Here is a 17,243-nt window from a genome sequence, read left to right as displayed (position 1 = left end):
ATTTGTACTAATCAGTTCATAATGTCTGCTTATGTAACTCAGCTTTTTAATCTTTATTTCCAGAAGTGATTACAACCAGTCCGCTTGTAGGGAGTCCTTTGTCACTTACGTCTACTTTTTGGCCAAATGTAGAAAGAGACGTGTGTCCTCTGATACACTCCATGTCACATTATTTTTTTCACCAGGAGAACATAGCTGACGCTATAAAGGCACCTGACCAACCAACCAGTAAGACTGCTCCTCAGAGTGGAACACAGTTCATTCACCCAGGTGGGGAAAGTTTAGTTTCTGCGTTACCTGTGCAGAGAAGCGCAATGGTTTGAAACAAAGCTTGAATTTACCTCTGTCACAGGGACACAAGACACCCTAAATAAATAAGACATGAATTTGACAATAAAGGTTTTTGTTTCCGAAAAGGAATTATTTCCTCGCAGACTTTCTGTTTTTTTCTTGTGGGTGTGAAGTGATTGACAGGAGGCAGAGGGTGTAGCATAATGTAGCAGTAGTGGTATGAAAACACCCTCAGTGGCGTGAAAAAACATTTTAAGAGAAAAAAGTCAAATTAATGCTCAAGTTAATTCAATTTTAAATTCCAAATCAATTTTCAAGTACTAATTAGTTTTCATAATGTTCCTTAGAAAGACTCTGTGGGCCTGATACCAATACAGGGGTAACAGAAAGGAGAGGGACAAATACTGGCAGAAATAATACTTTTCTGAACTCTTTGCACCCAGTCAAAAGACAGCAAAACTTAATTGCCTTTTCCAAACAATTTTGCAATTACAGTTTAATGAGCGTGCAACAACAAAAAAGAATTCTCTAATCTTATCTGTGCAATATGTGCCCTTCTAGGACTTTGTCAGCAAAGCCACAACAATGAAACAATAACACTCAGACCCCAAAGAGAGCTCCCTGCTGTGTCACGTCATAAAATATTCAGCTAGAACAACCACTCAGAGTTATGCTGAACAAATCCACTGGAAACACACAGAGTTTACCACAGGTACCCAAAACACTGATGCATCAACTGTGGAGTCCCTTTGCTGAACTTTGGGTGCACTTTCTGCCCCACTGCCCAGAGGTTGATCTTAAACTAGTTGACTGAAAGATGTCAACTAGTTTAAGTTCTGATTTTGCTTAAGGAAATGTCAGGTCCAGAGAGAGAATAAAAACATTTGGATAGACACAGAAAAAAGAGAAAGAACAAAGAAAGAACAGCAGGAAAGATAAAACATATCAGAAGAAGCGTATGAGTGGAGGTGAAACTGCAGAAACAAGCTTATCCATCTGTCTTCTTCATCCAGTTTGATCCCTGTTTGGCTAACTGAACCACTTCATATTCAAAAAGAGGCATATTCAGAATGATCACATATTGGTGTGTATGTCAAAATAATGTAGATCAATTACATGTATTATGTTTTGTAAAAAAACAAAGAAATACTTGACATTTATGAGTCTCCAAATTAAAATTAACTATGCAATCCAATGATCTGATCTGCATACGCTTTATCTCATTATCTTAACCCAAATTTAGCAAAGCCTCCAGAGAAAATAAAACATTCAACCATTCGACTACTAGCCAGGCTTCTTCGTTACTAAAAGGGCGTTCCCAGTGTTACTGTCTCATTTCCATAGTGGTTGAATCATTTTGACCTCCACAGTGGCATCGAGAGGACACGTTAAGTCACACGACATCTTATGATACTCACGGCGACAGGATGTATGGTCGTGTTGGTAGGAACCGGGAGGACAGGAGGCCAGGCACTGGCTGCTATCAGCACTCAGCAGGGGCAGCTGGGAGCCGCAGGACTGGCAGTCCAGCCTGCTGGAGCAGGTGGCACAGGATGACTGGCAGGCTGTGGGGGAAGAGAGGAAGAATGATTCTGACTGTCAGTCGCTGGTTACAGGACTGCCTGTCGTAGCTTAGCTGGCTCAAAGTGAAAGGCAAAGGAACCAGTGAACAAGGAAGTGTTCCTCAGAGATGAAAGTGGTTAAGTAACACTCACATTCAAACATGTGGCTGATGTGTACCAAAAGCATATTTCAACCCAATTGCTGCACACATTTTAAGTAAATATCCAAAATGGGAATGTGAATCAAATCATTTTTATGAAAATATTCTCAAAAGAGAATCAAAAGATTGAGACTAAAGTCATTGTACCTCTCTGGGACACTGATACATCATGGCAGGTCAGTGCAGGTAGCTTCCTACATAAGACGGCACTAATTTTGTTGAATTAAGTTGTCTCCTCTGTCCTGGCACACTGGCTGGGATTTTTGTCAGCTGATCTTTATATGGGTATATTTTAGACTTTCTGACAACTTTTTAGGTTTGCAGAGTGGCAACAAAACACTGTGAAAATGATGCTGTGAATTCACTGCTCTAAATAAAAACAGATGAAGCAGAATAACATTCTGCATCGGATCGTTATCAACACTTTTAACTCTGAGTTCTGCACATTAAAACTTCATGCTGTTTAAAATTGAATTATGCCTGGTCTGTCTGCACCTATGTACGTGGCCCAAAGTGCTGTTAGCACAAAACACAAATTTAAGTTTTTATTGATTTAATCATTTCCCCAAACAAAAGTTACAGTACAGCGCTTTCTGAAACCTAAAAACCTGAAAATTTGTATTTAAAAAAAGTAATGTGCCCCCTGAGATGAACTATATTACACAGAGAACTAAGGAATGCATTGTTTCATTCAAATGTTCTGATCTAACACACTCCCACTCTTTCAAAGATTTCACACTTTGGCAGCTTCTCTGTTTGGTGCAATGCAGCGTACTTACAGACATCTCCATAAACATAATAATGAAACCAGTGAATATAGAATGGGGGAGAAAATGGAATGAGGAGACTTCAGATGATCTTCAGTGAGAAATCTCACGATTATCCCTTTTAAACCTTAAAGCCACCCACTCAGTGAGAAACAGCGGAAGGAAAGAATAAGAGAGTAGTGCAAGTGGAGACGTGAAAAGTCAAGAAGTAAAGATCAGGACTGCGATCAAGATAAAGATGATGTCGAGAAGGACCAAAAGAAAGAAAGAGACTGACGGATTGACAGGCTCAAGGGAAAAAGAAAGATGTCAAGGTAGAGGCAAAGTCTGAGGAAAAAGGAGGAGAAGGAAATGGGGAAGAAGAAAGCACCTTATCAACAATGTGAGTTCAGGCTTGCAGCTTTCTTTTCAGTCACCACATTGGGAAATTAGGCTGTGTGGGATTGAAGACGTTTTGGCCTTACTGGTTTATTCAACCAGCAGTCAACCAGGGACCACACTCACACACAAGTGACTCTGTGTCCAATGAACTGTTTAGGTTTTGCCAATAATAATAATAATAATAATAATAATAATAAATTAGAAATGATCACTCAGCATGCTTTGATACTGATGAAATGAGTGAGCTGCAGTTTGTTATTTTCAGTTTCAATCTACACTACACAGAATGTTCAAAAACACTGTTGTGCAGCAGTGCAGTTTTTGCAAAATCTTCAGAGCACTGACAATGACACTAGCCAAGTCAGTGACAAAAGTAACAAAAGCAAAAACTTTGTGAAAGTTTCTGTCATTGTTTTCAAGAGGTTCCACTCCTACGACTGGTGCAGCTGCCACTCAGGAAATGTATTGTTGTATTATGTTCTATTGCACTGCTACTATCCTCCAGAAACCCCCCTAGAAAGATTTTTTTAATCTCAGGGAGGCACTTGGCTTGTTGAAAAAAGCTATTCTAACTCTAGCTTTATCTCCACACAGTCCTCACACACAGGGCCTAAGCACCTCTTTATATTTCTAAAGTACGAGCATGGAGACACCACTAAAGATTCGTCCGTTAGCGTTAGCAGTTAGGCCTCAAAGTTAATACGTTTATCTGTGCCTGATAGCTTTACGGCGCCAGGGTGTTTACAGCTTCATGAATAGCTGTGGGCAGTAAACGTCTGCCTCGCCAGGAGAAGAGGTCAGTGTGATGGTTGGAATTCAGTGCAGTAAAATGCTAAGAAGATTGTGGCTGTTGCAGGTCAGAACCGTGTCAAGGTGGTGTGGCTGGTTTGGTGGCTGGCAAATGTGACAGCAAATGAGCACAAACACGCCTATGCAAAGAAAGGATGAGGAGGAAAACATATGCATAAGCTCAGAACACATACACAAACACACACACACACACAGACGAACACTTGCACACGAGTCCTGATGGAGACACTCTGGCAGTCCTAAATTTGAATGCGTGCTTGCTGTGGTGCTACTGCACAAAGACTTCCAATTATTTCTTCCTAAATGTGGAGCCAAACGATTCACCCGTTTTCAGCAACTGATGTGCAGAGGTTAGCTTAAACTTAGCTCCACTTTATGATGTTCAATAAATAATTTTCTCCATGGACAATGCAGCTTAAATACAGAATGTGGTAGGTGAGCTTTTTATTCCATTAAAAGGCAGTCTTTTCTGTCTTTACATCCATTAGAAGTACAAGCATGCTAACTGTGGTATGTACTGTAGGTGAAAGACTATTAAGCTGATTGCCAAACAGCGGTGTGCAAGTGTGCGTAAAGCTTCCAAAGAGTCACCAGGAAAATATCATCAATCACAGATCTAAATTTACTGAGAGCTATCAGTGGTGCATGCAAAACGTGATGATCTCTTGCCTTTCTTGTGTCTTCTGTTAGTTCTCAAAAGAAATAAACTCAAAAACAATTTTGATTTCTGTTCTGTTGCTTCTGCTTTCTGCTCTGAGTTGACCAAGGTATGATTCTGCAAATCTGTATGTGAACTGGAGGTTCAAAAGGTCTCCCTTATGTCAATGGAATAGTTATTTATTTGGAACAGCCAAGCTAAACTGTTTTTCTTCACTAAGTAAAAAACAAACAATAAAAAATAAAACATTTAACTCCTGATTATGAGAATTTCCATATTATGGTAACAACATGCTAATTTATTTACAAAGAACATGATTTTCAGTGAAATTGTGACATAACTGCAACATTAAAAACAGCAGAGCAGCTATTTTGATGTATATAGTTAAAAGACAGTCCTACCTGCACACACTGGTCCTTCGGCATAGTAGCCAGCTGGACAGACGGAGAGACAGCGGCCAAGATGGAGGAAGGCATTTGGGTCCCTGCAGCTCTCACAGTGGTCAGGGGTCCCCAAACACGACAGGCAGTCTGCATGGCACTGCACTGAAAAAGTACATTTGATTTTTTTAATAAAAATGTGATTTGTAAAATTCAATTAAATATGCGTTGTAAAATTAATACCGGTCTATACAGTATATGCATGAATACAAACATAAAGATGCACAAACACACACACACACACACATACACACACACACATACATTCTGATATCAGATTTGATGCTAACTTTATTCTATACACCTGGACAGACACTCGCTGGTGAATGCAAGACCAGTAGAAGCTTTAAACTCACTCTCTCAATCGCTCTCAATGACACACATTCTGACACTTAATTTTATGCAAATTCTAAACAGATTTTGCTCTGAAACTCAGTTCGCAGAGGCAGACAGATTTAACTTTGCAAAATCACGTACTCACAGACACAGACACACACACATAATTTAATTTTCTAACAAATTCCATCCAGTACATTTGGTTCTACAGTCAGACTGCGTTAGTGATGGTGGAGATGTTTTACAACGTAAAATGTTCCCTACTGGGAGTTTCTGAGTACATCCACATTCTTCAGCTGTCAGCCAACAGCTCCAGTGGTGCATTCTGAGATGAAGTGTAGCGAAGTGCTTTCCCTGCCCCCACTGGTTCCCAGCTGGTCCAGAATTTTACCAACAACCACCAAATGCACTTTAAAGTGAGTATTCATCAAGCAAGCCAGTGTGTACACAATACTTTCATTAGGTCCTGTAAATCATAATTTACTGCATGTAGAAAACACCTCTGTGGCTACTGACTGGGACAGCTGCTCTTGACAGTAATCACTACTTGCTGACAACATCCAATTATTGCTTCTACCTACAAAGCTCTGATTAGCTGTTTTTTCAGCTGGAAAAATAGTTGGTCAGTGATTCAAAGGTCTGCAGCCAGGCTCAACTGAAATATGGATCAAAGCTGATCCCTGAGCAACAAACCTGTGCAAGTAAATGTGAAGAAATGCACACAAACAAAGAATCAGTCAAGTCCCGGGGTTCTAAAGTGTCAAGACAATGAAAGAAGAAAATGCCGCCTACTGCCCACAAAAGCTCACTGTTACGATACAGTTACTGATAAAATACACTTGGCAGTAGCTACTGTGTCCCCCAAAAATGGCCAACACTTTCAACAGAATGGACCCTGTAACTGCAGCGGAAAATACCACTTTCAACTCATCAGATAATTTGTAAAGGTTTCTATCAGATGTATTTTAGATCTAGAGATTCAACAACAACGGAAATTCTACAAACAGAAAGCAGCCACATTTTCAAAAACTTTCTTTGACTTGCAATACATATGAACACCCATAGGTCTGCATGCTGATTCAAGAGAAACAACACTGTGGGTAAGCATCTCACTGATTTTTTATGAACTCCACAAATAAGTCAGAGAACTTGTGACCTAAAAACTTTATTCCCACTGGGTTTGTTAAAGTTGCAGCAAAAATTCTGAAGATGTTACAAGAGTAGTTCAGGCATCATATTTTTTCCACAACTTGGGGAACTTAGCTACTACATTTAAAGGGTGGGTGTGCAATTGTGGAGAAAGATAGTTGATGAGTGCATGAGTCTAATTCCCAAATACAGAATCACTCACCCAGCCTTTAAGGAAAGTAGTACTAATTTTTGCTATTTTTCCACTGTCTAAAAGTCCCCTTCTTTGCAGGAAGCTTCATAAATAACTCTTAAGTCATTCTCAGAGGTAAGACTACTTTTAGTTTAACTTTCAGGGTGATCCTCAGGAGGGATTCTGAATTGCTTGATAAATATGAGCCCAGATATCCTAAAATGTGTGCATAACACGATCCAAGACATGCTATTTTTATTCTAGCACGCAAGTAATTTAATCCCCTCGCCATTATTTCATCAATTTTAATTAAGAAAGTTTGGATGAAATGGGTGGATTTTGATCCTATTTGTGACTTTATTGTCTCAAATAAAGAGCCACATGATTGAGAATTTGGCAGCAGATTGCATGGGTGAATTAGTGTATGGTGCAGTGCCTTTTTAATGGGAATCAGGGTGTGAAATGAGTACGAATCACCAGCCAAATGCTGGTAAATGTTGGCTATGGATGACAAGCTGGTTTCTCCTCCAAGCTACTGTGGCAGGTAGCCAGTCTCATTTGGAGGTCAAGCTAGTGCTAACAGTCAAATTGGCAGGTTATCTTTTTTTTTTCTCTTCTACTTTTCTACTGACACTGGGCGACAAAATAGCAACATCACGGCCAAATATTAACACATCTGCAGTTTGAAAAGTGTCTCATCAGGTGTTTTGTCCTAATCAGATGGAGGTGTGCAGTTAGTGGAGCCAGGATAAACTGTTTCCATACAACTTTGCTGTTAATCACAGCTGCAGTTTTTAATTTTGTGCTTCAGGGATTCTGACTGGCTACACTCATGAGGAAATTAAAGTACAGTGTGCGAGTGTCAGGGCAGCCTTCCATAAACAACAGCTCGTATCAAAGCGTGTGATTTCTGAACTTGTGCTGTAAATAGGCTTTATCCTCAAGAGGAAAAAATACAATTCTTGTTCACTCTCAGCTGTCAAAGCAAACAAGAAATGATCTTGTAACTAGTCAGGTGGAGTTTTGTATGAAAATATACTTATTTTTTCCCCACTGTTTAACATTCCCGAACGAATTGCTTGCAGGGAGAAGTTCGGATAGATGCCGAGCGAGTCCACGAATGAACGCTTGTAGAGCAGATCCCAGAATGCAAGCACTGCTACATTACTGCGAGTGGAGGCATTGGCCACAGCTGAATAGAAAGATAAACACTTGACTGATGGCTGAGATAGTCAATATGCTCGCCAGTGGGCCAGAACACACAGTGGCAAGTATCTCAGTCTCCCACTTTTCTCACTCCACTTCCTCCTTGTGTCACTCATATTTTTGCAGTTTTTCTCTCCCACCCTTTCTGTCAGAGAAAAAACAAGGGAATGGCGGGATGAAAAGTGAGGTAAACAACTGAGTGTGAATAGCAGACAGAAAGAATATGGATGGGAGGGAGAGCGAGAGAATATGACCGTGTAAAGGAGAAAGTAGACAGATAAATTGAATAATGAGAAGTTGTAGACAGTAAGAGAAAAGAGAGGCGGAGACACTTAGAACAGAGCGTTCTGGTTTACTGACAATCTTATTTGCCATTAAGCTCAAGTCTTTCTTTATCCAGCTATCTTTTTTTTTCCATTTTCCCCTGACGCTGAAGTCTTCTTTTCTTTTCCTGTCACTGTTTCTTATTCCTTCTCCTCATTTTGCCCTATTCTAAGACTAATCAGATCCCTCAGCCACATTTTTACAAGCGATAAGCACATTATTTACTCGATACATTCACATAATGAATGGAGCAATCACAGAGCAATCAAGTGCAAGCAGCCCCACATATTGTTGGACAGGAGTCTGAATTGCATTTTGCTTGTCCAGCAAACCAGCTGTCATCACCAACTGAGCTGCTGACAGGGTTTTTAGAGTTCTGGGACTTTCTGAATAGACATTTTTAATTTTTGAGACATGCATTAAAGATTTGTAAAAGTCAGGTAATTTTCAAAAGAACCTACAGGGCGACGAGGTGTATTATATGACTTGGACTGCCAAGTTAATAATAATAATAATAATAGTCATCTTTTCAGAAGACTCGATTTAGGTCAAACATTGGCAGATGGGAACCATCTCAGCGAGTGGAAGGCTCAAGTCTACAACCTTTCCCATGAGACCTGAATGCAGCACAACTCCTGGTTATTGTCCTGAGGTGCTCAATGAGAAAAGAGGAAACTGACCTCTGTGCCTATAGACAGCTGTGATTAATAGGCTTAAGAGAAGATTTACAGTTTGACTTAGAGAAGAAAGAGGGAAAGAGGAAATATTTTTCTTGCACTATTTTTAGCTGTAAAATAAAACCAGTTGGGAAATCCATTTCACAGCCAGGCAGACAGACTAATGTAGGGTTAACAAGCAAAAACACGTGTGTTTTTCTCCTATCAGGGTGTAAATGTAAGGCGGAGTGGATAGATCAGGTTTAAATCACTTGTTCAGGCATGCATACCTGCACTATGGTGCATTATGAGATACTAAAACCATACTGCATATACACACAAGGCAATGACAGGTGCAAGTGTGGCATAATGTGACTGTAAATATAGAAAGCACACAAACAGATTTAATTATTCATTCAAGCACACACACACACTTATCAGTCTCACTTGTACAGCCTGTGCACGATGTATAAAGAGGCATCGTAAATGTCGCCTTCTAATTCCAGCTCTGACGTTTTTCTCAGTTTTTTCTATGTGCAGTACAGTGTGTGCTGCATAAAGAGACAAACACAGAGGAGAGGAGGCTGAGAGAGGCCAAGAGAGTACAGAGTGAGGTGATGGATGATGTGTACACTTCTGCATTGATGGGAGAACATTCCTGAATGTGTTTCCAACAGGAAAACAGAGAATAAAAAGATTGAGCATTAAAGGTGTTTTAGCTTGCAATTCTCAGAAATGAATTTTTTGAGACAAATAAATCATTCTTTATCGTCATCTGGCATTGTTCATTAGTACCCCATCAGCTAACACTTTAGACATTGCTTGACCTCAAGAAAAAAAGGTTAAAAAACTTGGAGATGGGTGGTCTAGTGACTGAGCACCCTCTAAAGGCTTACTAGGTAAATCTGAAAGAGGATTACAAAGTAAAGGAATGGAAAAATCAAAGCCAAAAATCATTGGCCACTTTGGGATATTATATTTTACAGGTCTCCCTTGTTATTTTTTTGGTGTAAACTGTGTATTTGCCTGAGAATAAAAAGTGCTTTTAGTTTTTAGACGGCTTTAACATGCTGCTGCAGACATGCTCTAAACAGTAAAGTCCGAGAAAGCAAAAAGACTTTCAAGGGGCACAGCAACACAAAAACAAGTTAAATGTGAACAAAATAATATTATCCACCACAACCTCATAAAACTATTGTTGTAGTTTGTATAATTGCTGACAGTCTGTATAGGTATTTTCAGTGAAGACGGAAGGTGCAGCCTTCTTAAAAAGGGAAGAGGTGAAACACAAGTACTGTGAGGTGACTGTGTGGTTTAGACAGGTAAGTTAGCTTAAAGCCATAATATAATGTCTTTGAGAGCATTTTCCTTCCTTAATTTGCAGTATTTCCTGTTGAAACAGGTTGAGGGGAAAGGAGAAAGATCATTAAAAAAAAATCTCTGCTTGAAAATTTTGCTCCAACTGGGACTGGGGTCACCATTACGGTTGCAAAGGAAAGTATTAAAAGCCTTTTTTCCTGCGGTGCATAGAAAACTGGCCAGCAAAGTGAAAGTCATTTTTTAAATCATGTAATTTTAAGGCCCCAAGGAGGTGAGGAACACCTCACCTCTGTGTTCAGAAAATTTTCACATTTTCTAAATTATTCTAGCATACTGCTCTTTCAAAACAACACAGGAAATACGGAAACCTCAAATAGTGACTCTGTGTTTGAAAAATGCAAAAAAGAAAAAAGCACATCATCAAATAACAAAACTGCCCCAGAAATACAAAGCACCATCACTGTCTGTTTGATAAACAGAGTTTGCATTTGAACTTGATATTAATGATAGAAATGAACAGAAATATGAAGAAGGACATGTTAAGATGAAAAGTACCAGTACCATAAAGTTTAAACTGAGGATAGTTTATATTGACTCTGTGTGACTGTGTCTGTCCTCAGGCAAGTGCATGCTGAAACATACAGAGCAGCTTGGCCAGCACTGCCCTTCTCCCCAAGGACAATTTGGATTTTGTCCTCTGACTGCCTTGCATTTCTATAAACTCTCCCTCTCTCTCGCTCTCTCCCTCTCTCGCTCTCTCGCTCTCTCTCGGTCTCTCGCTCTCTCCCTCTGTTTATGAGCCTTCTCTTCTTTAATGATCCAACCAGCTTCTCATTTACATATGCTGTATTTTCAGAAAGGTTCATTTATATACCTGTGGCACCTTTCTCTAGCAGATGTTGCATATTGCCTCACAATATAAGAAAGAAAATAAGAGACATAAAATGAAGACGTACCCATTCACACATGAGCTGTACATTGAGGGTCTTCTTCAACAGTAGCTATTAAAGGAGAAGGATGCATGTTGCTGATTTACTCAGAGGGACAATGTACAACATCAACTGAGACAGGATGAAGTTAAGCAGTACAGTAAAGTAGTGTAAACACAAAGAAAACAGGCCAATGAAATAATATATCACCCTGCTTATTGTGTCACAAATACATTCATCATAACCCTTTTATCTGGGACATATCACAATGCTACACTCTTGCCAATACATGGCCATACAATATTGCACTGTGTGCTAATTCCATCATAACAGCGAAGGCAAATATGAAATTACTTGTATAGAATTATTTATTCATTAATTATTTAAATATTTAGGTAATCATTTATAAGTTTCGTTACAAGCCTTAAACCCCCCTCTGCGAAATCAAAGAGATGGGGCATCATTCTTGTATCTTAGCTTAGTACCAACAACCATTCTTGGAAAAATCAATCATACAAAAGGCACAGACACCAGTTTCCACATCCACAGTAGTGGAAAATATAACACAGCTACAAAAACTGTGGCAATAAGCTTAGACACGGTATGATGCTCAATTTCTTTCTCAGTACTTTGTCAAATTCCCATGCCCCTAAACACGTCTTTGAGTAGAATATTAAACCTCAAACTTTAAACATTTAGAGAATATCGTCAAAAAGCTTTGTGGTAAATGTGAGAAATGAGAATGTGCTCACAACTGTAGTAACACCAATCCAAACTAACTATTGGAATGTACTGAATATCACAGATTAACTGTCAGACTGTGACAGCTAAATCTCCAAGCTGATTCATAAGACCTTCAGCGTCAGAATGTTTCATATAGGTGTTTTCCACGGACAACAGAATGAGTAAACAAATAAAAGAGGGACCTTAGCCTGCCAAAGTCAACTACGGACACTAACACATCAAATCCTTCATAAGGTGTGCTGTGAAAGAGGGAGGTGCTAAAAAGGACCAGTGTTTGACAGGGTAAGGTTTCAGAAATGGCCAGACACATCACACACTTCATACATACAGACACACACAGTTGGACCGAGCATCCTCTGCAGCAACCTACCTTGGCGACACTCAGGGCAGCATCTGCCCTCTTGGGGGATGGCCAGGGTACCTGGGGGGCAGGTGGGGCAGGAACGCAGATAACAAGTCACCCGGGCATCCCGGCATTCACACTCGCGGCAACTGCTATCAGTCCATCGAGTCAGGTCCTGACAAAAATTTTGAGATAAAAATGTTTATCAGACTGGACTTAATGGATGCAGAAATTTTAGTTTTTAATATGTACAAAATGCAACTATAGCTATATTTACAAATATATTGCAAATATATTTACAGGCAATGGACAAAAAAAACAACAGAGAATTTCTACTCTGAGGAAGCTGAATCACGAGTAAACAGGAAGCCAGGACCAGGCATCATTAGCTGAATGCCCCACAATGGACAGACAGTCAGTCAAACAGCAGGAACATCACAAAAAAGATGATTTCACTTAGTGAAAACATGAAGACTTTCCCCAAACCATCTGATTGCGGATCAGCTTACTGATGAGAACAGACGCAAAACTAAATATGAAAATTTCTCTGACTGTCTAGAATGTATCACAAGCTTTTTTTGTTGCAAGACTCCCATTCACAAACCACTTGTATCCAAGGATCCATCTACAGAGCACGAGACCTGCAGCCCTGAGCAACAGAGGGAAGAAACCGGCAGCCTTCGGTGTTTGTTCCAGGTTCACATGTACAGTTGACTAAGTGAATCACACTGATTTTGTACTTTAAGGAAGTGGAAGTGAGCACCGCACAGTTTACCACCTGCAACAATGAGTCTGTCTCATAAGAGTTTGTGTTAAAATGTTCCTTTCTTACTTGAATTTATAGGAATCCTTCAACATTTTGAAAAATATCCTTTTAGTTTTCGTTTTCTCCGAAAGTAATATGAGAAGATAAATATTAATCTCACGTCTGTGTTTTAGCCTAGCTCAGTCAGTGTGAAACAGGAGATCTGGTTCTGCACTATGATCAATAAAACACCTAAAAATACCCCAGTTTATACTGTTTCTTTGATGCAGTTTAATACAGAAACGTAAAAGCATAAGTTTATGTTTTGGGGGGTTACATTCTGCTATTTAGCATGCTATGCTATTTCTTTACAGAGAAACACATGTAGGGATGTGTGTGTGTGTAGGTGTGTGATCAGTATGCAGTATCTATCTACTGGTAAGATGGATTCCTCAGGGAGATAAAGAAAAATCTATTTGAAAATGATAATAGCAGTCTCTGCTCTTGCTCTGAGCATCTGGCTTGGTTGACCATCCTGCAGCATTTCATGAGCCTTCCCCCCAGGTTGAAAATGTAAAAAATGAAAGCCTCTGCTTTCTGGGTTTTGAGGACCAGCCCATGAATAATGAAGATGATGCCAGAATAATAAGGAAGAGAGTCTTGTTACAGGCTGAACAGCCCAGAGTAATCTGATAGCTCTGTCCTAAAATACACATTTAGTCTGTCTTATTGCAACTTTAATTTGTGTGTTTAGAATGTACCTGTATATTTATATTTATACCCAACTTAATGTTGATGTTTTTGGTTGTTTCCATAGCAGCCTCCTTGCAGTGAAACTTTATGACATTTATTTTCTTTTCTCCTCTAAGAATAGTGGATTTACAGAAGCCTTGTGCTGACTTTGACTGACTCACACAGTTTAGATTTCTTGATTTGGCAATTTCACTCTCATGTTTACATGCAAACACAATGAAAGTAAAATGTATATCTATGACAGAAGTACCTTGTAGGATTTGCCCTCAGACATACAGAAAGGTTTCAAAGAGGAACACTCCGGGCAGCACCTTCCTGGCAGGTGGGTGAGCTCCGATCCCTAAAAAATAGGAAAATATGAATTTAAATTTCATTCTCAGGCATTCATTAAGTTACATTTAACTTGTAGAGAGGTTATATAACATAAACTATTGGGAAAATCACCATAAGACATAACAGCTCAAGAAATGTTGGGAAAATAATTGCAGTTTTAAATTTTTGGTTCATATAATAAGCATGATAAAAAAACAAAAAGCAAAAACTGTTTTTGTTACGTTTACGCTGGTATTTCTCTTTACTTGTCCATCACACTTGACTTTGCCTTTCTTCTTCACCTATCTGTAGTTATTTTAATTTTCAGTCCACTTCTGTTTAGTTCAATGTATGTTCAGTTCATTTTAGTAGAAAAAATGACTGAAAATATACAAACACATTGGACAAATGGATCAAGACATGAATTTTAACTTAACTGGAAAGAGTAAAACTTTTTTTCTATGTAATTTCCCAGCCAAAAAATAACATAAAGCAATTAAGAACCTTTTTAATAATGCAATTTCTAATGCAAAGAACTCCTCACAGTACCATTACAGCACATTTTCAGTCCAGATGCCACCATAAGGAATCATAACTGTAAATAATCTGGCTCTGCTGATCATTAAACTTATAACTCCCTTTATTTTTTGTGCATACTCAGTCAGTAAGGGTGAAAACTGCATGACTCTGATCTTCTCAGCAGGGTGACCTTGCTCAAATCAGAGCTGGACAAATGCCAGTTATGCTACTTAGAGCTAATGGCACTTACCAGCTGTAATTATCACCATACCACATGATTAATGGGGGCTTATTTGGTCGTGGCAGGGGGTATTAAAGTAATATTAGAACTGCTTTACATAAGAAAACACTGAAAGAGGAATTGAGTCAACACAGCGGCTAGCCTAAAGTGGGTCATTTTAGGGTATAAAAGTAACTATGGGAACATCTGCTTTACACAGGTTGTTTGTTTGACCCCCAAACATTCCCACATCCAACTTGCTACCTCTCTACCTGGACAGAGTGTGATAAGCATGCCCTCATATGAAGGCTACTGGTGATGTTTCTGTTGTGTTCATTTTACATAAAGACAGTATAATTAAATTAAAAGATGTGATGCACTCAGGGAAAGATTTCTCAGTGTGATGTCAGGTAGATTTAGGCACAGTGTATCTGAAAGCATGTTATATTTTTTATGTTCACTTAATCCCTGCTTTTTATTTCAGTCTTATTTGTCTTCATTTTTTGCTGCTGTTCCAAGCTTGCGCACAGATCATTACAGATTTATCCTGTCTTTCAATTTACTTCCTCTAAACTACGGGAATTATCTGTGACGGAAGCAGCCAACCTTGCAACCTCATGCCCCCCCTCCTTTCCTTTCCACTCAATCTGGGTTTACTACTAAATACCAATGAAGAGAATAACATCAGACCTTATGACCTGATAAATTTCACTGCGGAAAATTACATTGAGTGTAGGAAACTATGAACAAAGTAACTGTGACATGTCCTATTAACATCTGAAGGCCCAGAAATGGGATTTCAGGGTGCTGATATGTAGCACTTAGAATGAAAAAGGTAGAAAAGGTGGAGCCAGTTCATGTGATTGTGAAAAACCCTGGTTTTTAAAGCACAGTTAGCAGGTTAGCAGGTTAGCTGTAAAGCAAAATTAAAGGACAAGGGAGAAACTCAAAATATGGAAACAAAAAAGATGTTAAGGTCAAATGTGCCTTTTTGGTTCATGATGTTTACTTTTTTTTTTCTTTTAGGCTCACCTGTGGGCATTCAACACGACCACACTCGGCCCTCTGGCAGAGGACCTGACCACGGTTGCAGGTACAGAACTCACAGCCCGTGCCGTTCCACATGTCACCATGGTAACGCACCGTGCCCTCATACAGGCAGCTTCCCTTGGCAGCAGCACATTCATCACAGCACTGATCAGCACGCTTCACTTTGGTCTGACCCTGTAAGGAAGCAGCACAGTGAGTTTAGTTTTGAGTTTGCTTGGTTTTCATGTACAATGCATGTGAGGACAATGAGACCTCAAAGAACTTCTAAAAATGTTGGTTTTTGTTTATGTATTTCAGCCGAGGAGAGAGTGTGTTGCAGTACTAAAGGAAAACTGACCAAACAGTTTGGACCATACATTTCTAACAACACTGATTTGAAAGCGTTGAGACGTGTAAGGCTACTGACACTGCAGATGTAACTTTTCCATGCATGAGAATTTCAGATCCTCTCTATCACATCAAGAGAGTTCATATTATTATAGAAAACTTTTGTGTGTTCAAGGTCTATCGAAATCATGTCACCACTTATTAACAGAACAGTGTGGTAGTTATTAACTCAGCGGTTTTTTTTCCTTCTATCTGCTTTTTTCAGAGTTGTGGTTTTGAGGCATTGAGTCCACTGGGACCCTTTCTTTCCACTGCTGGATTCAGGCTTTTTCTGCTATAATCAGTGGAGGGAATGGGTTGTTCAAACATCCTCAGCTGTGCTGAGAGCTGCGATTTTTTTTTCATAAGTTTTAAAAGAATATGGAAACTTTGAATGACAGAGCAAAATGCTTAAAAAAGGTTTCCACTGGCTTCACAGCAACAGCAGGAAGCCTGATAAGCTCTCCGCCCCAAGCAAGTGCTTCCTCTTTATAGGTTGGAGTAAAAAGCAAATAAGGTCTGAACTCTGTGCTTTTGATTTGTTCATGTGTTCAGTATTTTACACTGTGAAGTGGCTGTTTATTAAAAATACAAAACTGAAAACAGAATTAAAAGTGATTCCTGCTCATTGTCTTCACTTTATTCAATTTCACATTCCCCCTTCAGATTTTACAAAAAAAATAGGTGCAGCACATTTAGTTTTGGGTTTACTTGATTTTAACACACATTTTCAACTGCCTTTCCCACACACTCCTAATTGTATCACCTTAATGGCTTGTTTTTTGCACATCTTCCTGCAAAAGAATTTCCTCTTGTTGGGTAAGAAAGAAGTAAAATGAACTGACCCCTCTCTGTATATATGTCTGTGTGCGTTTGTGTGCGTGTACATGTATAGATAATCTACGAACAGAACACACTGTATATAGTATAGAATCGATTTGTAAGTTCTGCTACTACTTTCTAAATTACTTAGTGGCCTAAAGATAAAATACATTTTTCATATGTTTAAATAATCAGAGGGACCCTTGC

General features: G+C 39.2%; 1 protein-coding gene across 1 annotated transcript in view; it reads right to left on the bottom strand.

The window, feature by feature from the left end:
- The window catches only part of fras1 (Fraser extracellular matrix complex subunit 1), a gene marked incomplete at its 5' end in the record, with an annotated part of 148,067 nt that overhangs the window by 116,532 nt on the left and 14,292 nt on the right, over nucleotides 1-17,243 (bottom strand). The window contains 5 exons of the mRNA XM_046386137.1: nucleotides 1,710-1,856; nucleotides 5,032-5,175; nucleotides 12,277-12,424; nucleotides 13,998-14,087; nucleotides 15,831-16,022. Coding sequence (XP_046242093.1) covers nucleotides 1,710-1,856; nucleotides 5,032-5,175; nucleotides 12,277-12,424; nucleotides 13,998-14,087; nucleotides 15,831-16,022 — 721 coding nt within the window. The remainder of the gene's footprint in view (nucleotides 1-1,709; nucleotides 1,857-5,031; nucleotides 5,176-12,276; nucleotides 12,425-13,997; nucleotides 14,088-15,830; nucleotides 16,023-17,243) is intronic.

Source organism: Scatophagus argus, chromosome 4 (assembly GCF_020382885.2).
Source record: "Scatophagus argus isolate fScaArg1 chromosome 4, fScaArg1.pri, whole genome shotgun sequence".
Lineage (NCBI taxonomy): Eukaryota > Metazoa > Chordata > Actinopteri > Scatophagidae > Scatophagus > Scatophagus argus.
The sequence above is the reverse complement of the archived record's forward strand: the minus strand, read 5'-3'. Positions and strand labels throughout refer to the sequence as shown.